Source organism: Zonotrichia leucophrys, chromosome 2 (genome assembly GCF_028769735.1).
Source record: "Zonotrichia leucophrys gambelii isolate GWCS_2022_RI chromosome 2, RI_Zleu_2.0, whole genome shotgun sequence".
Taxonomy (NCBI): Eukaryota; Metazoa; Chordata; class Aves; order Passeriformes; family Passerellidae; genus Zonotrichia; species Zonotrichia leucophrys.
In genome coordinates this window covers 22,002,817-22,025,194 of record NC_088171.1, presented here as the reverse complement: position 1 = coordinate 22,025,194, position 22,378 = coordinate 22,002,817, and the positions used below count along the sequence as shown (strand labels likewise).

The 22,378-nt window shown below is 38.0% G+C and overlaps 1 protein-coding gene across 3 annotated transcripts in view; it reads right to left on the bottom strand.

The window, feature by feature from the left end:
• Window positions 1–22,378, bottom strand: part of ITGA8 (integrin subunit alpha 8) — a 111,782-nt gene that overhangs the window by 76,266 nt on the left and 13,138 nt on the right. For 2 of the 3 annotated variants that reach the window (XR_010439096.1, XM_064704211.1), the window contains exons 4-13: window positions 21,133–21,256; window positions 19,635–19,696; window positions 18,290–18,335; window positions 17,216–17,341; window positions 16,048–16,092; window positions 14,591–14,634; window positions 13,574–13,630; window positions 13,398–13,450; window positions 7,746–7,951; window positions 5,503–5,694 (exon numbers count right to left, since the gene is read on the bottom strand). Coding sequence is in view for 2 of the 3 variants with exons in the window: in XM_064704211.1 (XP_064560281.1) it covers window positions 5,503–5,694; window positions 7,746–7,951; window positions 13,398–13,450; window positions 13,574–13,630; window positions 14,591–14,634; window positions 16,048–16,092; window positions 17,216–17,341; window positions 18,290–18,335; window positions 19,635–19,696; window positions 21,133–21,256 (955 nt within the window). In the remaining variant the exon portion in view is untranslated. The remainder of the gene's footprint in view (window positions 1–5,502; window positions 5,695–7,745; window positions 7,952–13,397; window positions 13,451–13,573; window positions 13,631–14,590; window positions 14,635–16,047; window positions 16,093–17,215; window positions 17,342–18,289; window positions 18,336–19,634; window positions 19,697–21,132; window positions 21,257–22,378) is intronic. The other variant, XM_064704212.1, reaches the window with a different exon arrangement.

The window sequence follows — 22,378 nt, the reverse complement described above, 5'->3', positions numbered from 1 at the left end:
TCAATCCAGAATAATGGCATTAAACCAGTATTTACTATTGCAGCAGAAGTGAGATCAGCTCTTCTCTTCTGAATACGACCTTAGAACATGAGTTATCAGAAAACAGTGAAGTGGATCACCTGCTGAAAGATGTTACAATTATGTCACTGCTAGTAAAACAATGGTAAAGAATGTGCCTGTATGCTGTATCTTTACTACATGCAGTGGTATCATTAAAATAGCCCTAACACAGTTCACCCATGCCAATTATTAGATTACAAAAGCAAGCATGCAGTAACCCTGTTTTGGCAAAAGTGAGTTTAATAGTGTGCACAAGGAGTGCTCAGAACCAAAGACAGCATATTTCATTTACTAGTGTAGATGTACCTCAGGAGGATTAACTGGTCTTTTCCATCAAACACTGGGTCCATGTTGTGTACTGGAGAGTTATTGAGTATTTCAGGTAAGTATAGTATTAAGCTTGTCAGTGTCATGCTTAGAAGACTGGGAAAGCTGCCCATCATGGCTTGGCACAATCTATCTGACTGATAGCCTTAACCTGCTTCCTTTTACTAGTCTTATCTGACTATAAAGTTTAATTAGATTTTGCCTCTTACATGACTACAGAAAAAGGAGCATCATCCATTAATTACCACCATCACCACTGCCTGGCATTGCACTCCAGCTAGGTGAGGAGGAACCCTCTGTTTGGGGCAGAAGGTGATGAACACAAGCACAGAGAAGGCAGCAGCATGAGCAACACAGCTGCTAGAATGATCAGCACAGTTTTCTGCCTCTGCTGCTTCCCAGGGTTGAAAGTTTCCCACTGCCCCCAAGCCTGCAAAGCAGAGACTTCCATATTATCACCCCTGTCTGTGCTGATGAAGGAACTGTTCTGGGTACATAACATCTGGAGTGTCTGTAAGGATGACACAATTTACAGAACTCCCTCCTGGAAAGCTGCAGAGATGTAAACCAAAGGTTGTACTTAGTAACAAAACTCAGTCTTCCCTGTAAAAAAAATCTCAGTATTTTCACAATGCTGAGGGGTCTGTTACGATTACAGTGACAGCACCTGGGCCAGGACAGCTGGACAGATGGTCACTACATTGACAGAACTGCTAACAAAAAGGAGAAGCAGCTCTGTGTGCATGCTGGCCCTACCAGGGAAAGTTCCATTTTTAGGTAAGTCTTTGCTAGTTAGTTATTCAGCTGTCTGTACCTTGTGCTTGTGCAATAAAGGCAGGGCATGTGTTTGAGCACTGTGTATTGTCCATATTTTTGTGTTGTTAGCACAGATTAGCTGTGATTTTAGTGTGTGCAAGTTAGTACTCCCCAAGACAGCAGCTGGGAAAGGTCTGGGCCAAAAACCTTTCACAAAAGGGAATATGGGTACTGCCACCCTGTTCCAGTGGTTTCATCTGATAAGAGTCAGCGGTGCTGTGCCATGTAGTCTCAAGCCCAGACCACAGTTCCTGGCCCACTTTATTTTCTTGTACAAACATAATTACTGATAGCAATGAAAAATATTTGGGATTATTGTTTTTTCAAGTACTAATTCTGATTTTCTTCTCAGTAGAGAAGATACAGCTCTTTATGTTGGTTAAGTATGAAACCCAGGTCAATGGTAAAATCTTTATCAGAAACCATTCTTTACCCATACACAAGTCATAAACTACTAACGGCTCTTTACATAAAAATATATGAAGAAGAGAAGAGGCAGCACTGGTGGCAAGACTGAAAAATCATTTGGTACAACAGAACTGGTGTGCCATTCTCCATTGCACAAGGAACAATTAAATATATTAGAATTCATTCCAGAGGATTGCTAAAACATGTGGCTGCTAGAGGAAATATGTCTCAAGTCTGTAAAATAACTGGACTGCAGAACTGTTGAAAAGGTCCAGTGGAACATTCAAGATTTGAATGGGACACAGTGAGAATTATTTCTTCACAGACAATTCAGTTGGGCTGTGGGGTCCCTTGACAAATGCTGCATGTGCCAAAAGTCTGCATGAATTCTACAGCTGATTGGTCAAATTCATAGAAGAAAAGTCTGTCAAGTGATACTAATTTTGGAGGTGCCATCTCTTATTCTGGGCCACCTTGATATTCTGGTTCGTTAATGCTGGGTGAATATTCTGGGAAATATCACAACAACTGTACAACTCCCAGGATATCTATTGTTGGCCACTGATGGAAACATGCTATGGTACTAAACAGATCTTTCATCTCTATCAGTATGGCTGTATTATGTTCTTCCTTGTCTGCTCTGCTGCTCCACCATTAAACCTGCCTGTGATCAGTTTTCTCCTAAATTGATTATACAGCTGGGGTCATGGGGGACAAGAGACTCTTTCTCTGCCTTTCCCAAAGACGACCAGAAAGTGGGGGTCGAGGAGTCTCTCTCCCTTTGGTGGCAGGAGTCGCAGGAAGAGGAGAAAAGAGAAACCACTCCATCCACAGGAAAGCTGAGGGATTTGAAGAGCTCTGTGTACAAGGGAGTCTTCATCTGCTCCCTGTTTCCTTCTCTGCTCTTGAGCTTATACTGGCATTTGGATGAAGAGAGGGAGTAATAACTTCCTGTACCAAATGGTCTCTCTTCTCCAGAAGGCTAATATATAGATCTCAGTTTGAATTGAACTCCCAGCCAAGAGAGGATTTAACCTTTTTCCACTGGGAGAAAAATTTGACTGTGATTCACCCTCTCCTTTTAGTAACTGCATTACCCAGCTTGTAACCAAAGAGCACTGGGGTTGCTGGGATCTGTACAGCTATCCCAGGATAAAGCCCAGTGGTCTGTGGTAAGAAGCCATATGAACAGGTGGTATCTTCTGCCCTCTAGGTCAGTGATCTGCTCCCAAAAACATTACCTTATGGTCTGATTTAAAGAAGGCCTGAACCTCTAAAAGCTCTGAAAATGCTATACAGTGCATTAGAAATGAAATGGCAGAGTAACTCCCAAGTCTGAGACTCCCATTTCCTAGCATGGATATGCTGCCTCATGAACAATGTCAGGCCCAAGTGCTTCAGTAAATTATACAAGCACAGCTACAGCTATACAGGTCAGTCTTGAACAACTGAACTCTAGCCATGGAAGAGCTACATGCTTGGAGAATCTCACCTTACACAGTGGCAATATACATTCATACCTGCAGCCACACATTACAGCTGTCTTTCATCTCCAGTCCAGAACTTCTGAGAACAGAAATTCTGAAGGAGTTTTAAGGCAGAATAACCTGATTTTATTACATTTATCTTTTTATAAAATGGTTGCTTTTAGAATATACACACTAGAAAGCTTAAATTAAAATGTTTGTGATATTTTTTTCCCATATCTTTCACAACCTACCTTGAATCACAGGTACAAACAGTAGTTTGGGAAGCATGTAATTAAAAGCTAATTTTCTAGATTTTCTATAGTCAGCCAGATCCCATTTCTCTAAAATAAAACTTCCTTCCTAATCCTTCCAACTTCAGTACCTTGTTTCCTCCTTTTACAAGGGTTGCCCTCAGGCGTTTCCGTCAGGAGGTGAAGGAGGAAAGTTCTTTGACACGAGAAGGATTACTTGATTCATTGCCTAGAGTGTTTGTCCTAGGCTTGCATTTCCCTGTATTATTTCCTTTTTTTTTCCCATAGGAAGGCACTCTATTTTTGTGCTAACATTGTGCCATGTTTGCACTATTTTTACAGCTCTGTTTTGGTGCTCTAAATCTTCATGAATTAGGGAAGAGGTGGTTGACTCATAGTACAGGATTTTTCTTCTCATTTTCTGAGAGATTTTCACCAGTGCTATGGACTGCTCATCCAGGGGAAAAGCTAGTTACAATAAATGCAGGGTGGTGTTTCTTTTGTTTGTTTCCATTTTTTAAATTAGGTAATTCCTGTAATAAAACAAAACAATCTAACACATAGTAAGCTGATAACACAATGTGAAATTCTGCAAGTAGGATGCGTGGTAGAGGCCACAATGACAGACAGAGAACGCACAATTATACTACAATTCCTCAGAGCACATTTAGAATGATCAAGACTCATGACACAAACTTTCCACATATTAGCTTAAAAGATGCTCCACATAGAGCATGCTAATACAGCAGTAAGACTTCTACTCTTCTCCATGGGAGTCAAAGAATCTCTCCCTTCCCTCTATCTTTTCAATCTTAGAAATGCCAGGAATGCAATATCCTGTTTCCTTTGGTTTTGCTGGGGGCCTTGTGGGTGCTTTAGGAAATGCTTAAATGCTGAAACTTTAATAAAGAGCTCTGTTGTCCAAGAGAACCTCATTAGTCATGGACAATGAAAGTCTATTAATAGCAACATCAACAATATGCAAACAAAAAGTCAGAAGAGTGTTTAAAAACCCTTTCTTCTCTCAAATGCTAAAGAACTTCTTACTTTAGTCTCATGATAGCCTCACTTTATTACTCTGCAGTCAACTTTTCTGTTTGTAAAATTGTAATTTCTATTGTAAACACCCCTTCCCAGAAATTGCCTTCTGCTTTTGGAAAGATACCTCTTTCAAGGCTTTTACAATCCATCTCAGAAAGGTAAAAGATCCTGGTTTTGTCCCTTTGAAAAATTACAGTTTTCACTTTTGAAATAGCACAACTTTTAAGAACTCTAGCCTTGAAATAACCCAGGGTAACAAGAGTGATTTCACAGTAAGTCAGGGAAGCATGGACTGTTAGGATTTTACTGTGGATGAACCTTTTACAGTAAGGAAATACCATGTTTTACTACACACCATTACAAAGGCTTCTGAATTGTGGTGAGAAGAAACAGAACAGATTTGTTTCCAGATGAGAGAGAGGGTAAATACAAGCACACTTACATTCAGACTACTTAGATGGTAGGAAAATTTTTCTTTAAAAAACAAATGTTTCCCTGAAAAACTTAATTAATGTTACAAACTTGATAAATGTGAATGCATGTCAGGTAAACTCATTAGGAAGAATCAAAGCTAACCTAAAAAGGAAGAGTCCATATCTCAAAATGAAAACATAAAAGGGATGGAAAGGCCCAAATAAAATAGCCGCTTTAAGCAATTTACATTCTCTCTGCTTTTTTGTAATGCAAAGCCATTAACTATATATAGCTCAGTGTCTCTTCGGTCAGCAAAAAAACCCCAGAAACACAATCAAACCAATCCCTTCTTCTACAATGCAACATGTTTTTAATTAAGAAAGAATGCCAGGATGAAGGAGACCTTACAAGTTCAATAAGCTGAGACATTCAGTTTTTGCAAGCAGGGGAAAAGGGTTAAGGTTTTCATTGTAAACTTCACATGTTTTATGTTAATACAACTATTTCAGCCCTTTCTTGACTTTCTGATCATGTCTTTTGACAGGAAGAGGAGTTTTTGTTTTGTCTGTTTTTAACTCTCAGGAAAGCAAACTAGAACTGTCCAGAAATGTCCATCCTTTATTCTGACCTCTGCCTTCCAAAAGGAGTAGTTTAGGCATGATGAATTTACCAGAGAATGGAAGTACAAAATTCCCTTTCTAATGCAAAAATCTTACCTGGGTAATCATTCTTGTCTACATCAGAGTCTCCTCTCAGAGTGAAGCCAAATCCGGAAGGCATGGACTGAGAGGCCCAGGCTCCATTGAGAACCTGGGAAGGATTAGGGTTTAACCCATTGCTGTGTCCATTGTAAATGAGCACTTTCCCTCTTCTGTCTTCTCCTGCAAATGGTGCACCAATAGCAATGTCTGCAGAGGAAAAAAAAATAAAAAGAATGGACACAATTAAAAATTAACTCCATGCAGGAAAATAGACTCAAATTGCTTCTGCTACAAACATGCAAGAACTTCAACATTCTATATTTCTGAATGTATTCTAGTTTAAAGGCAAATATACAAAATGTTAGCAGTGTTTTTTCTGTGTCATGACAAAAGCTTATAAAATAATCCTATAAAGAGGTTATTTAGTTATACTAAATAGCCAGTCCAACATTGGATTCCTCTACATATTTCCAGGGCAGTTAATTAGCTTTAATAAACCAAGATCTAATGAATGCCTGCTTCTACTTTCCTATTTTTAAACAGGTAAAAATTTTATTTGATTTCTTCTCTGACCTGTTAATAAGGAGTAGCTTTAGATAAAACCAATTTTCTTTTCCCAGATAACATATCCTACACAGACAAAAAACTTCACCCTCTCAAATACCCAATGCTTTAGAATGCAAAAGAGAACAGTGGAATATAATGTTTTCATCTATACCAATTCATCATTTCACTGATGGACTAGTACTGAGTCAGGAATTCCACAAGAGCTCTTAGACACTGTAGAATTCAACAGTTCCATCCTTAAAAATGAGGTGCCACATCCAAGAAGCAGAATTCACAGTGCTCTTCTTAGTTTCTGTGCACAGGATGTGGAGACAATATTGTCTAGATTGAAATCCAACAGTTGTTCTGGCTGAGCTAGATAATAGGAAACAATAGAGGATATGTATCTATAGCTCTCATTTTTGGGTTCTGATCTAGGAAGTGATGCTGGACTTCTTTATTAAACTTGAATTGAGCATCTGGACTCTGGCTCTAGAGTCTTCTTGGTCTCTATACAGTGACAGAGAAAAGCAGAAATGTCTTCTGCCTACCTCATCTGAATTCTGGAGAGACAAGAGACCAACACTGCCTGCCCAGAGTAGCTGAGGGAATCTGCTATTGCTCACAGGTAGAAAACAGGAATTCTCCACCATGAGTTGAGCTGTGCTGAACTCCATGGTGGGATTCCAGGATAAGGCAGTGAGGGTGCTCTCAGCAGTCACAATCCAGTGGCTCCTACCCACAGGATGGTACTCCTACTTTGCACACTGTGAACCCCAGTGCACTTCTATGACTCCTGACATGAATGATCCCTTGCACAGCAGCCACACAATGAGGACACTGCCCTAGAATCTAGTGGCTAGAGCATTGTGAAAAACACCCCAGGAGGTAATTAATTAATTTTTCCTTAGTTCATTAATTTTTCCTTAGAGGGACAACTATTCTAAAGGCTACTGTGCAAAACAGCTCTTCCAGAAAAAAAACTTGGTCTTTTAGTTGCAAAGATACCTGCTTTGAAGATCCCTAACATCCTGGAAATAAGAAGTAAAGAAATCCATGCAGGGAAAACCAAGATGCCACTGATCATGTCTGGGAGGCTAACTCTAGGTGCTCAAGGCATCTCAGCTTTCTCAGGTAATCAAGCAGTAAGTTTAGTTGTTGTGGTTGCTTGAATACAGGCTGCCAGTTAACTTACATGAATATTTTGTTGTGTGCATGTGCTACAAGCATTTCAAAGAACTCATGCACCTGATTTTTAGTACTTAAGTACCAGTGGAAGACTGACTCCAAAATAGTACTTGTGTACTTCTGCCCAATTCTTTCATTGTTGATAAAATGCTCCATGTACTGAGCCTCACTGAATTATCAAACTCTTCCAAGCATTTGAGGAGAAAAGAACTCTGCTTTCAAAAAAATGAAACATCTTAACCAAGTAATTAAATGTTATTATAGTTATAAAACGAAAGGTATTTTTATTAAAAGAACACTAGCATTTGGCAAAAAAAAATCACACTGTAGTCAATATGACTGCCCTCTTATCGGTCACTTTTCACGAGTTGGGTCTCAATATCAGTTTCATTAGCATTAGTATAAATTCTCATTTATTTCAAATATGTTACAAAGCCTTCTCCAGCACAGCACAGACACAATATTTGCTGCTTGGGCATTTGTAATTTCAGTGTTAGAAATACACTACATTACAGACAAATTACCATTATATCCATCCTGATTGAGATCCCCAAGGTGAGTGATTGCACTGCCAAATCTACCAAACACTTCAGTGCCTGTCAGAATTTGTGCATCTTGGAAGAGGAATGCACTTTCTTGCAGGTACAGATAAACTTGCCCAACTTCTTTAGGCTTGCTCTCAAATTCTCGTTCCATAAAAAGAGGAGCACCAACTAGGATATCATCTAAACTGGAAAAAACAAAAACCCAGTGTCACTGAGAGACTGAGTGTAAACAACACAGTTTATACATTTGCTAAACAAGAAGCAGATAATTATCATACAGTCAGACTAAATGAGGTAAGAAGGCACTTCTGGAGTCCCAGTTCAAACACTTGGTCAAAGCATGGTCAATTAGGGAAGGCTGTCCACAGCTATACTCAGCTCAGTTTTGAATATCTCCATGGATGGAGACTCCACAACCTCTCTGGGCAACTACTTCCAGTGTCTGATCATCATCACAGACAAAATGTTTCTTTCTAGGTTTAAATAGAACTACTTGTACTTCAATTCATGCCTACAAAAGACACTGAAAACTTACACTTTGCAATTGATGATGCAGAAGTCAGGAATCTAAGAGTGAATCTTCTGTAGATCTGTTTTACCAACAGTGCCAGCGAGAGACAAATTTTAGTATTAAATCTAGTTTTTGCAAATTGTACACCAGTAAGTGTATAAAAGAAAAAGAACCTACCACTTTACAACAGATTTTTGAGTAACACGCACGAAACACAAGTAGGGCATCAATTAATAGAGAATGCCTCATCACTTCTTCATATAGAAACTGGGAGACAAAGCCAAAGCCCTATTTCTGAAACGCTTCTGTTCAATATTAGGTACACAAGTTGTTGCAGTGTTCATATAATTTTCTGTACAGAGTATTAAAGAGAAATTACATAATCAAATCATAAAAATAAGATGCTTAGAGGAAAAAGTCTGTCCATTATGCTACTCCAAGAAGAATAAGTAAAAGAACACAGATCAATCAAAGCATCTTTTGCATGTTGTTGTTCTAAACAGTCATGTTTCAAAACATATTACCAACATTTATTTAGAGAGAATAAAAAGATCCTTTCATGAACTGTGAAGAATAAAAACAAGTGTGATTGACAGACTCATAAAAATCAGAAGCATTCTTAATGAATTACTCTGAGATGTGGAACGATAGTATTAGATTAATTTCTGAAGGTTGCTCAAGGCAAATAATAAAATAATTTGCATTACATTCAGTGGTCATTGATCATCTGTATTAAGGAAATCTGTTACTGCAAATAACTAGGAATACTTGATCACAGAATATTTAATTTGGAAAACATATTCTCTTGCTCTAATGCGAAAATTTTTTCAAACCTTGTAAAGCTCACAGAAAACTTTCTATTCACAATTCATCATATTTCCAATGAGGCTTTATCTATTAGCAAACCAAATAGTAAAATTGTACTACATTGTTTTTCCTAATCCTGACAGAAAAAAAATCCGTATGATTCAGCAGTATCTCAGCTACTATTTTACCACAGATGTTCACTATAATTCAAAGACAGACACCATAGAATTTAGCATAGAATATTTTATCTAGAAAAAAATTAATTTCACTGTAGAAATTACAGATTATGTGAGTTGTGACAAAATACTTCTAGGAATGTTATTTTTCTACTAAGTTTTACAGCATGTTTCCATAAAGGAAAGTGCAGTTCCAAATGTCAGGTCGGTTTGGTACAGCTGTCCTATTTTTTATGTTAGATTTTGCTCTATGGCATAAATAACTAAAAAGGAAGGAAGCAGATGCTGACTTGACATCAAAGGTGGGATTTTCCTTTCACACTAAACATTAAAAGTCTTCCTCTACTAATGGAAGATGTTTGTGATTGGGACAGAATAGCAGCTGAAATGGTTGCCATGAAACAACAGCAACAACAGAAAGAAATAATGAATGCTCTTTCCAAAATAAGTAATTTTACATATGCCATGTACTAAAAGCATTACACAGTAGCACTATCATCAATTACTATTTCAGTACCTCACAGTGCAGATATTCCCAGTACATTGGGACCCCAGAGAGTTCAGTGCTGTAGAAACCATGAAATAAAAGATATGCTTGGCTCCCTTGAATATTTTACAAATGAGCAATTTTAAGACTAAAGGAAGATTTTTTTAGAGATGACAAGGAACCAAATGACTGAGAATCAGAAAGCTCTCAGCATACTGATGTAAAATAAATAGATACCCAGATACCTTTAAAACCCTGGTCCATAGAGCAATATCTAGAGTGCCTAAAATGGTGAAAAGAGAAACTATTGTGTACTAAACAGACTACCTATTGTGTACTAAAACTGTCTAAGCAGAAGCCTAACCCAGAACATAAGATTCACCAGGTGATAGAGAAAGCAAGCAGACAGGAGCTGGAGGTTGTTAAACAGGGAGCACAGCATCCCAGTTAGAAGTGCACAGTACTGGATTATTTTTCCGGTAAAATTTCAACTTTGTTAAAATAAATGACAATGACTGTATAAAATGCATGAACAGTCCAGGGAGAAGGGACCACAATCTGGTAGTTAAGATGGCCCATCTTCTGATGTACTGCGGGACAGGTGGAAGGAGGGCAGCCATTTAATACACTGATCTATTTTTCAACTGGTTATGGGCACAGAGCCACTTGGAGCACCCACAAAACTTGGTTTGTCTTCCCTCCAGGTACTCAGATGTATTGCCCCCACCAAGGTCTTCCTTTCCTCACCTTCCTAAATTTTCCTCTTTCTCCTTCAGAGCTGAGCACTGTAGGTCAAAGCACGCTGCTTCAGCAAATCCTCTGCAAGAGGGAACTCTCCCTTAGGCAATTCTAGAGGTTTGGGATTAGAGTTTGGGTTTTTTGTGCTGTCACAGCAGTGTACTATAGCTAGAAAGGAAGAGTTTGTCAGCTACCCAACTCTCTCTGATCCTCATTTACTTTCTTCTGCTTCCTCTTCAAGTGGGTAAAATAAGCAAACAATTGCTGCTTACCCTACTTTATATTCAGTTCCACCTTCCAGCTTCTGTAACTTAATTATTTAGAGAGCAAGCAGTCAAGGGGGCATGGGGTGTGTGTGTACTTGTTGGCTTCTAAGTGCCTATGTGGTTAGTATGATGCATTTTGTTGGTGAAAGAGGATATTTCAATTGGCTTTCTAAAATGTAGGGGTTTGTATTTACAAAATTGAGAGTTCTGAGTCAAATTCAGTTTGATGTGATTACCTCTAAAAAGCCATATGAGTAAATAAAAGCAAAAGCCCCTGGACAGTAATATTAAACCATGAAATGCAGTTCAGTGTGCAGTGGTATTTTGAACTGGTTCATTAGATTTCATTACTGCACTAAGATGCTAGAGCTAACATAAATTATATATTAATATTTGCTCCAACACAAAAAAGTAACCAGCCAGAATTACTTCCCTTCTGATTAAAAAAAAAATCTTTAAAAAGCACAAAGCTGACCACCTGCTGAGACTGTGTGCCATTCCTTTGTATCCTGCAGAGTAATAAAAAGCAGGAATATGGGAAATGTCAAGAGGTCAAAGTATAACTATGGAAAGCTTTGATATCGGCCAAATAAAAAAACAGTAAACAGTTTATTTCACTATTTTTATTGGACTGATTCAGCCTAAATTAAAAGTGCTCTCTTTTTCTCTCTTTACTAGGAATGTAGCTTGTAAGTTGATGGCAAACTTGATTTATTAAGTTTCATTGTGGATTTCTCAGTATTAGCAACAGGCAACTAAAGGGTAGTTCAAACATTATCCTCAGTTTTCCTGTTCTGCCTACAATCCTGATGTGGTGCAGATAAAACTGCATGATTCACTCTGCTATACTCACAGAACTGCTGGGCCAGTTCTACAGAACTTTTTTTCCTAAGATGAGCCTAATCTTTGAGCCATACCATGAGTCTTATTACAGCAAAGCACTATTCCTAATAATCTTGTGTTCTTTTTTTCAGCAAATAACTTAATCAGGTTTCTTATACTGATGGGGCCACCACTACATCCTCATCCTTAGCTGAACAAAATGCCTAAGTGAATTTGAAGTGTTGATTTCCTTTTGCTTTTTTCCCCCTCCTTTACCCTTCCTTTCAGATAAATATTTCTATTGATTATATGTGCAAACCAGCAAAGGCAGGCTACATATCTAATCAGACATGTTTATCCAGTAGAGCTTTTTGTGTTTTGTTTTCTGTGGGATGTTTGGATCTCAGGAAGAGTCTTTAGATTTCTTTTAAGATATAGACTGGGAGACCACACAGGCCTCAACAGCAGTTTGATTATAATATTGACATAAACTGTGGTTTTAGAGGTACACAGAAAATATGAGACCTGCCAAGTAACCCTAGGGTTAACAGGAAATAACCTGCACAGGAAACAGTTTGGTTCAGTGAGAAGTTAGATAAGTACCCTGAAAGTCAAATGAGTGTCTGTTGCACCTTAAATGAATGTTCCTTCACCCTTTCACATTTGTAATACATCAGCAGGACTAAATAATTTCTCATTCTGTATATGAGAAAAACCAAAATTCTCAAAAGCTGTGATACTATGACAAAATTTAATCTCAGAAATTTGGTAAGATTTGAGTTCTGTGAAGCCACCATGGAAACTGCTGAAGCTCCTGTTCTGTTGTTGGTTATTTTTTGTAACTGCAATAACATTTACCACCTTGTTACTTTTCTTTGTAAAACTCAATCTTTAAAGGGTCACTAGTCACTGATGAGAAGAAATCACTTAACCCAGAAAAATTATTTCATGCACCATGTTTTAAGCACTTAATAAGAAATGATCACAAGAAAAACATATGATGCAGACACATCTGAGGCATTTTGCAATAAGCAATAGTACACCTCATCTCTAAATATTATCCTGGCTCATCTTTGTGCAGACTTCAAGCCTCTGAGTTTCAGGGATCTTTATCTCCTTGCTAGACAGCTACTATAAATATTCTCTTACTAAAGTCCTCTTCTTCTAAAATATTTAATCAGACTTTACATGACTTGAAAGTTAACAAGGGTTTTGTTCAACAGAGCCTGAAACCCCCAAGTATCTTAGGGATAATGATCCCCAGGTATCATGACTCTGGGATTGGAGCATTGTTATCTCTCTGACACACACAGTGCCTGCTGTAACAACTATGGGACACAGACAATTGCTGGTCCTCAGAATGATAAACATGGATGGCCAACCAGCAGGTGCTGGAATGAAGAAAGAAGAGCTGGTGACATTAGAAGGCTTTTAAAATTGAGAAGTGAAGCTACGGATGAGAAAATTTTCCTGTATGTGAGAAAGATGAAAGTCAGAAGTTCATTCTCCCAATCTCTTCCCTGTGGTGGAATTTATTCACTGTTCTTTTACCTGGATCTGTTTCCTAGGACTCTGGACACTCCTCTGACAAACTGCTTTGAATAAACATTCAGGAAGATAAACTCACCCAAACTAGGCCTGCAAATACTCATGCCACCATGGCTGCACAAAGATAAGCCTATGTGCGAAATTAAAATTAGAGAAGCAGAGAAGCCAAGAGAAGCATTTTGAGGCATAAAGCACCTGAAAACCTACATTTCTTAATAAATATCAGTCATTGCTTCTATTAACGTTCAGTGGAGCTGAATATATTTTGTAACTTACCCATCATTGTTAACATCAGATACTGCAACTGTGTACCCAAAATAGGACGCCATCTGAAAATAGAAAACAACAGATAGGCTTTCATATTTGATATAAAATGTAAAGGTTTTTTTACTGATAATCCTCTTTGATGCACTAGATATACAATATTTCATCACACAGTTGCTTGACATTACCTGCTCACCAGTGAAGTTCTGGATAAAGGTCAAGTCAGAGGAATTAATAATTGAGACCTGGCAACAGAAGAATAAGGAAAGTTTCAGGCACACATGGAGATGCTACAGCATGACATCACTGCAAAAGAATTTAACACACTAAAAGATGGTCCAAGAAAAAACAGCTCTTTTTCTGTCTCACCACAGCTATCCTGTATGGTCTTGAACAAATTGCTAAGATTTCATGACCCTCAGGTTCCCCACGAAAAATATAGGGAAAAGTATTTCCCTTCCTTGGACACTGAACAACAGCAAATCACACACTATCAACTAATCAGTGACTAGGCATGAAAACATGAACTTAAAACATAAAGAAGTATACACAAATACATAAATGTATATACATACATATACACAACTTTTTCCTAAAAATTCTACAAACAAGTCCCAGAGACACCAGGAATTTGGAGTCCACAAAACTAGAGAATATGTCTGTGATCTATTTTCCCAGTCAGGTTACTTGTGGAACTGTTTGCCTACAAGTTAACAGCTGTATTCACAAATGTATATTGTTTTCTCCCTTCACTTCTAACTGCATATCATGACTCTTTGCATCTGGATTTCGTGTATACACTTACAGCACTGACAGTAAACAATGGGTATGAATAATCTGAACTTGCACTCCTCTGCATTGTGGACACAGCACTGCACAAAAATATGCTAACCTGTGGCTGAGCTTAGGTCTGATAACACTCAGTGGGTATAGGGATACTAGTCAGACTCAGAGCATGTCACTGTAATTGTGGCTGCCTAGTGAAAACAGAGTTCAGAAGGGACTAAGTGCTTACCATCCAAAACCCAAACCAGTAAAGGCATTCCAACCCAGCCAGATACGCCTGAGGGTGAAAGTCAGTGGCAGTTTTCCCTGATTTGAAAGTTTTGTATGAAGGAGACAGAAAATATAATGTAGCATTTAACTATACAAATAGCTTAATTGCCTTCTTACGATGAAAAACAAAATGAAGGTCCAATACATACATAGCCAAAGTTCTGTGCTCCCCTTGGGACTCCAGCAACCAGCTCTGAAAGGATAAATGATCAACAGTGAACTGGTTTTGCAATCTGAGCTGTACATTCAAGATGTATCCCACACCACTTAAAACTTCCTTGATACATATTTCAAATCCCTTAGGATCTTTATCTGAAAGACTTGTAAATCACTTCAAGCCATAATTTCATAGGACTGTAGCATTCATTCGGTTCATTTACTTGCACAAGACATTTCACTCTGACTTTTGACCCATCCATTTCTGTTTAGCATTGCTTAGCATAGCACAGTATAATAAAGTTCTTGGTAGAATTCAGCCTGCTACCTGATAGCTGTGTACTGATGGAACAAGAATTAGTTATGGCATCACATACTAGAGCACAGAAGCTAAACAGAACTGTCCTTACAAATACTTCTTTTCTTTTTGCCTACCAACAGTTTGTCTCATCCATTATTTCACTTGATGCCATGTAAGTGCTTGACAAATTCTGCCCAGTCTATCTAAAAGCATTACAAGGAAATTTTTGTGAGTGGCACTGGAAGGATCCACTGACTAGGAACATTAAACATTAGACCTATCTGCCTTCTAGGAGTAATTTTGCTCAATGGCAAAATCTTAAACAACTAGTAGAAAAAATGAGTAAAAAAAAGAAGGAAGAAGGAAAGTCCCAGCCTGCAGTCTTGTGATCTAAACCTTGCCTCATTAGGATATCCATATCAGAAGACAGCAGCAGGAAGTTCAGATAACAGAGCACCTCAGCCACCTGCTTGTACTGACCAAGCCTTCCTCTGTTCCTCACTAGGATCATGCACTCCCCTCTGAATGTGTTTGCTCAAGGGGAAGGGGAAGTACTAACGAAAGCCTGAACATGGCACAGAATGAATCTCGAGTCAGCCAACTATGCAATATTTCTGTGCCAGTCATTCACATGAAATCAAATTCAAAAATCATCCATTACAGAACTCTGAGTATGCATTAAAAAAGCAGCCAAAGATGTAGCCTTCCATTACTGGGATACCTCTCTGTACACATTATAATGCTTGGCTCAAAACTGTGTGGTTTTGGATTTATTATTTGAATCCTTCATAATGCAGGACAGGCAACTTTAACTGCAGAGGGGGTTAAGCAGCAGCAGTTCTGGAGCACTGGGTTCACTTGTGGAAATGTACTATGTCCCTACTGGCTTTGTGAGTCTGGACTACAGAGCTGTTCAGCCACTCAAGAGAGTCACACCTTATGGAATTCAAATTTTTGTGTTACTTTAATTCTGTTATGTTATACTGTCTCAGGAAAGAGCTGTCTCTGAGAATACTGAGTACAGACAGCTTAAGTCTCACCAGCATTTCAAATGTATAATAGGTATGTTCCTGTGCAGAGACCCAAAACAAGGAATTTAGTCTAAAGTCCATGGCCATATGGTTTTTATTCAAGTACACAGGTGCTTACCTTGTTCAGAATCCCCAGTAAATTCCCCAGCAGCCACTGAGTATCCTGTTTAAAGATAAATTAAAAAAAACAACCCAACCTGATAAACCAATTTCTTTCAAAAAATATGCAAGGAACATCAGATTTGTCTGTTCAATGGATCTGCTGAATGCACGTTTTCTGACATTAGTATACTAAAACTGTGTGGAGAAAAGGAAAATTGTTTATCACACTGCTATGACTAAATTAATGTTAGGTTCGAATGTATAGGAAATTGATCCCTCTTCTCCAAAAATGAGCTTCTAAATCAATAATATTTACTAATTCATCTGAAAAAAACCACTAGGTACTATAGTGTTTTGCCCTAATAGCTACTGACACAATTCAGGTCCTTATTATTGTACTGTAATGTGTGAATGTCCTGGCTGAGCTTTATATGGAAAACAGATTTCCAAAGATGGAGTAAAACACCTCTTGGAGCTTTGGAAAACCTATGAGATAGTAACTACTGTCACAGAAAGGAAAGACTTCTGGACTTTAATTTCAAATCCATGGGAAACAGTGCAAGGACACACCTTCAATTTCCACTGAATCTCTTCTATAACTGTGTGAAGAAAAACCTGCTTTACATGCAGAGACATGTCAGTATCAAGAAATTCTTAGAGATCAGTACTAATAAGTGGATAAGGAGACTTTTTTTCTATTAATTACATAAAATCTTCAACTTTACTTTTTTTATTGCTTACTTCAATTGTATCTTTTAATAATTGCAAATAAATTGGGTATTTGTGTAGTACTGTACAAAGTACCACAGAACTGGATTTAAATTTATCTAATAAAAATTGAAATTGTCTTTAATTACATTAAGTTCAATCCATCATCTTGTAATGAAAAAATACATAAATGGAAAGATTTTGTATTTCTGCCTAATTATTTAAGATCAAATAATAAGAACCCTAACAAGCCATTCAAGATCTCAACCTTCAAATCCTGTTGCTGTGCATCATTTTAAGAGTGTTAGTAATGTCCCTGAAGTAACCAGCAAACTACAGATTTGCTGTTGGGTTAAGGCAAAACATGTTCAAATCCTCTCACAACTGGGACAAGAGTAATGTAGGGCTTGTTTTCATACTTATGTAAGACTCATCCTTTTAGAACATATTGCTAACTCATACAGAACTCAGCTTACCCATGTAATTGTCATCATATGAGGGTGGTGCCACTCCTGTTTGCTTCTCTCGTGCCAGTTTCCTCAGAATATCCTTGAAGGAATAATTTGCAATGATGTCTGCAACACTTGCTGTGATTACCTGACCTGGATTCAAACAGCTTCATAAATGAAAGGCACCTAAAAGAGGGCCAGATTCTATAAAACAGGGCTAGCAGAACACCTGAGCAGAGCAGAAAGGAGCCTTGTACCACACAAAGAGCAGATAACTCCGCTCAAGCTTTCTCCATCATTACCCTGGAAGTCTCAAGAGTATACATAAATCATTAAAACAAGGCACCGAATCTCTATTGAACCATTACTAAAACACCTTCAGATCCATTTCAATCTACTAACTCAAACTAAAGTCACTGCACTGTACAAATAGAGTAGACCAATGAAAGCAATTTCTCAATGGAGAATTCAGAGCTATGAATTCCCTACAATCACAATCAATTAGATCTTGAAAAAAACCATAAAAACACACATCAAAGAGGCTGACAGTGGGCAAGCTGGTAGGCAGAGGCTGGGAATCAGCTACATCATACATGTAATAACAGGTTAAAACAAAAATAACCCCTTAATTCTTTACCAAAAAAACTTCAGGGTTTATCTACACAAGAAACTGCATCTTGGAACCTACAGTGATGCCACAAATGAACTTAAAATCCATATCGATAGCTATAAAAGATGGTGTTCAAACATGAAGTAACAAACATGTTTAAAATAGTACATTTTTTCTACAAATATTAGCAATTTTTAAACCTGCAACATTTCTAGGGAAAATTTCAACTTATTAACTAAATTACAAATATACTAAAATGCCAACATAAAAATAGTTATTTGCATTTGTTTAACTTCCTATGCAACCCACATCCTGGATTTTCATGGCTTATTTTTATGCTCAGTTGCTTGTTAAACAATTCTTTTGATTTACATTTGTTGAAAATAAGATCAGAGACTGGTTATCTTAAACCAAAGAAACAGTGCAAATTTAGAACAGCAATACTTTCTCCTTTACTTCTTAGATCCAGTTAACCAGCCAGATGAACATACCTTGCCAATAAAAACTACCGGGCCCGCCTACTATCAGGTCTCCATTCTACAAAAAGCAAAATTAAATAAAATTACATAACAAAAGAACAAAATTACACAACAAAAGAAAAAAAATAACCACAGCAAAATTAGGCATGCATGGGAAAAAAAGCAATTTAAATGACCAAAACAATATCAGAATCATGATAAAGGAGAATAGCCATGCTCAAGGAAAGGATGTAGATGCACAGATGTGCAGGACAATCCACAGTTTAAAAAAAGTCAAAATCACCCTATGCATCTGCACTTGAATGAAAGCCATTTATTTTACCACTTATTTCACAAAATGCTGCTTAATTGTAACAAAACAAAGTTAACAGAATAGAGGGTGCTCCAATTCAATGAAATGACAATAAAGTTTTAGAGATAATTATACAATGCAGCTGCAGAACGCTAAAAAGAGTGGCAATGGTCAGGTAAAAGTTACCTGAAGCCCTGGTGCTGTAAATAATGGCCCAGATAACAACAATCACACAAAGTTTATTCTTTCTCCCACAACATTGTTACTGAACCCCCTTGGCATTTGAGAAAATCTAGTCCTTTCCCTTACGTACTTTCATCCCCACATGAGAATGGTTTTACTCAATGACTAGTCTGCCACCAAAAGCATCCTTTGGTTATTTTTGTGGATGTGACAGCCAGAAAACTAGATAACTTTTCTCAGAATCAGCCTGGGAGACTTTAGGAAGCTGGAGATAAACAATGACAGCTTATTATTAAAAACAACCTGCAGCTGTTGTATTCCTATCATCTGTTTTCTTATTATTTTCAAATATTGTTTATGAAAGGGCATCTTGTTAATTAGCCAATAAGGTGAAATGTATTAACTAAATGACCAATCAGTCCACTTGCATTGGAACAGTGTCTAAAAAGGAGCAGTCCAAAATAAATGGGTGCTATATCCCACTCAGGCTTCTGATGCTTTGTGTCATTTCTCACTAAACAGTGACATATTTTAACTTTTTAAAACTAATTGGTGCCTCCCCCACTCCTTCCTGAAAGTCAAGTAAAGCATTTTGAGTGGGATAGACTGAGATAGAAGCACATAGAAGTTTTTGCCTAATTATCTGTTAAGATAGACTGAGACAAAGTGGAATGGTGCAGAGAAAAGCAGGTGCTGATTGAATATTTCTTTTTATTAATGAAACAAGAAAGTTTGAATCTTGAAAAGAACTTGCAGCAACTTCACAAAAGTTTCCATATCCAACAGCATGGAGATAAACTCATGATCACTGAGATAGCACTTGAACCCTGCAGATATATCATAATGACATTTGGTCAAAATACTTCAGAAGCAGAATCTCACCTTGTAAAAATCCAAGCTGAAACCTGCTTGACAAAAGCCTTGTCCTTCAGGATCTGCATTGCCTGCAATTATGAAGGAAGAAGCATTTTATTGGTTTTAGTGCCTGTGGAAGATAACACAGATACTCCTGGAGCTGTTACACTATGAAATGTAACACTGCCAAAATATGTGAAAAACTGTATTATTTTTTAGAAGGGGCAGAGCAAATCAAGACCTTCTGCAAGACCCCAATCATGCAGTCCCTTGTGAACATTTTGAAAAATAGGACCTGCTACTTGGGACTTTCTCCTCCCACTGCCAAGAAAGGACCCTTGAAACAACCATCAAGGATTCAGTTTTAATTTAGCTGGAGATAAAAAAGTAAAAAAACTCAACAAGATTGTAGAATGCTCATCACAGTCTGATCTGTCATAAATACAAAAATAGGTGTTTACTCTAAGGTGTTCTCAAAAAACCTTGATACAGTGTAAGGGTCAGGATGTCTACATGGAAAAACAACTTTCCTGTTTCTGACTACTATTTCTATTCTCCAAATCCTTATATAATTGTGCAAAGTGTGTTGCCCTGCATCTTATGGCAATTCTGTGTGTGCCAGAAGACTGCAGGATTGCAAAACTGAGAGTAGGAAGGGCCACTTGAACTCTCTCTTCAAACAACATAAGCCCTTCCCAAAGGCCCAGTGAGACATCAGTCCATCCATAAACCAGATCTAAAGGACACCTTTTCTTACAGATTCAGCTTCTTTCTGTGCCTGTCCATGCAGAGACAAGGATTAGCCTTTAAAAGGAAGATACAACAAAACTCTGCTTAAAGCCCTACTACAATAGGCATAGAATGCTGAACAAGATGAATGACTGATAATAACCTAATGTGGTATTTTCTGCAGACTTCTAGGTGGCTGAATCTGGTTCAAAATGTGCATGTGGTTTATCCCTATTCCCCAGGAAGCAAGGCCCAGAGACAGATACCACATGCTCAGAACAGCACAGAAAAGAGTGTGGAACAGCAGTGTTAATGTGCATGGCTTTCTTCCATGCTGCAAGCTCTTCACAAATGAGCTCTTGTGGATGATATTGGCATGAGCGATGACACAGGCTTGTGTGTTTCCATGCAGAGTCTGATCTTCAAATCATGACCTTGTGATGAGACATTTTATACTCAGCATAAGTATGAATAATTGGTTTAATATGCTGTCTGGTTCTTATCTAGATCTGTTTGCTATGTTTTAAAGCCACAAAAATTGAACCAATTATAGCTCATGACTATAACTGCACACGCTTAATTTACTTAGTTTCTCCTCTTTCAAGGAATTATACAATAAAACATCCAATTATAGGCATATAGTTAATGTTAATTTTTACTTACACCCTCATTCAATGCAATAACACCATCCAGTAACTTCATTCAATCAAGACTCAGTGGTGTGAAGACTGAAAGAATCAACACACTCAGTGCAAAACCAATTCCTTCATACAGGACTGCTCAGGTAAATACTTACTGTTGCGACAAGGTGAATATTCAGCATAGGCACTGAAGTTCTGGATTGCTACATAGCAGGTGCCAACAGGGTCCTTCTCAGGGCTGTCTTTAAGGGTTCTCCAATGATACAAAGGAGCACAAGCCTATAAAAACAGAAACACAAATCAGAAGACACACATACTTTCACACACTCTTGCATTTGGCAAATGCAGTTTTTAATAGGCTGTGTACAAGGATTCTCTCTCATGTTGTATTATTCACATAGCAATGATGACAGAAGAAAATGCAGGATCACTGCTTCATATAATGTCATTATAAATTTTCATTGAAAAGCACACTGATGTTTCACTTATAGCCCTTGGCAGGTGAAATCGTTCAGGGACTACAAGTCACATTTAAGCCATGTTACAAATACTCTAGGTCTGCTTCACAAGTAATGCCTTTGCTCTATTACTGCTCATTGCACAGGAGCTGATCCCATAATTTAAGATGCATATCATATATATGTGGCTGAAAGCAATCCCAGCTCTGTCCTGGTGTGTTCTAAGGTAATGGATGTAGCAGCAGAACTGACTCCACTTAGCAGGAGATTTGTTAGGTTGTTGTCATATGGTCAATCACAATCATCTGAGTGTCTGCCTGGTAATAACCCCTTATAACCTGGCTCAAATCTTCATAGACAGGATACAGTTACAAGGCATTCAACAGGCTGAGTGAATAGCTTTGTGCTAAGATATTTAATCTTCCATGTTACAGCAGTGGTGTTACAAACATGACAAAGATAGAAGATATGCAACTTGTGTAGAGAGAAGCATTATCTTTTCTGAAGGTAATCCAGATAATTAGAAAAATAAGAACAATGAGCTCTCAGGTCTGCAAGTCATTCCTCATGGTTTCCTGTGCCCTGAAACTTTTCATTGCCTGGGAGCATGAAGACGCTACCTCTACCTGCAACCTTGCCTCTCTAGGATGCAAATAAATCCTTCATTCATGTCCTGTCTTGTCCTGCTCTTTCAATTACACAGCTGTCTACCTCTGGCAAGGTATTGCTGCTGTTTACAATATTGTATTAGCCTTCATTCAGCAATCAGTTCTAGCTGTATGAACCACAGTGCTACTGAGAGCTTACCACCAGCAAGAGCTTGTGGAGCAATGGCCTAAGGAGCAGGGACACCTCACACAGCCCTGCCTAGGAAACCTTGCATATTGAAGCAGAGAGCACAACCAGAGGGCAGCAAGGAAGAGTCTGTGCCCTGTGGGGGTGA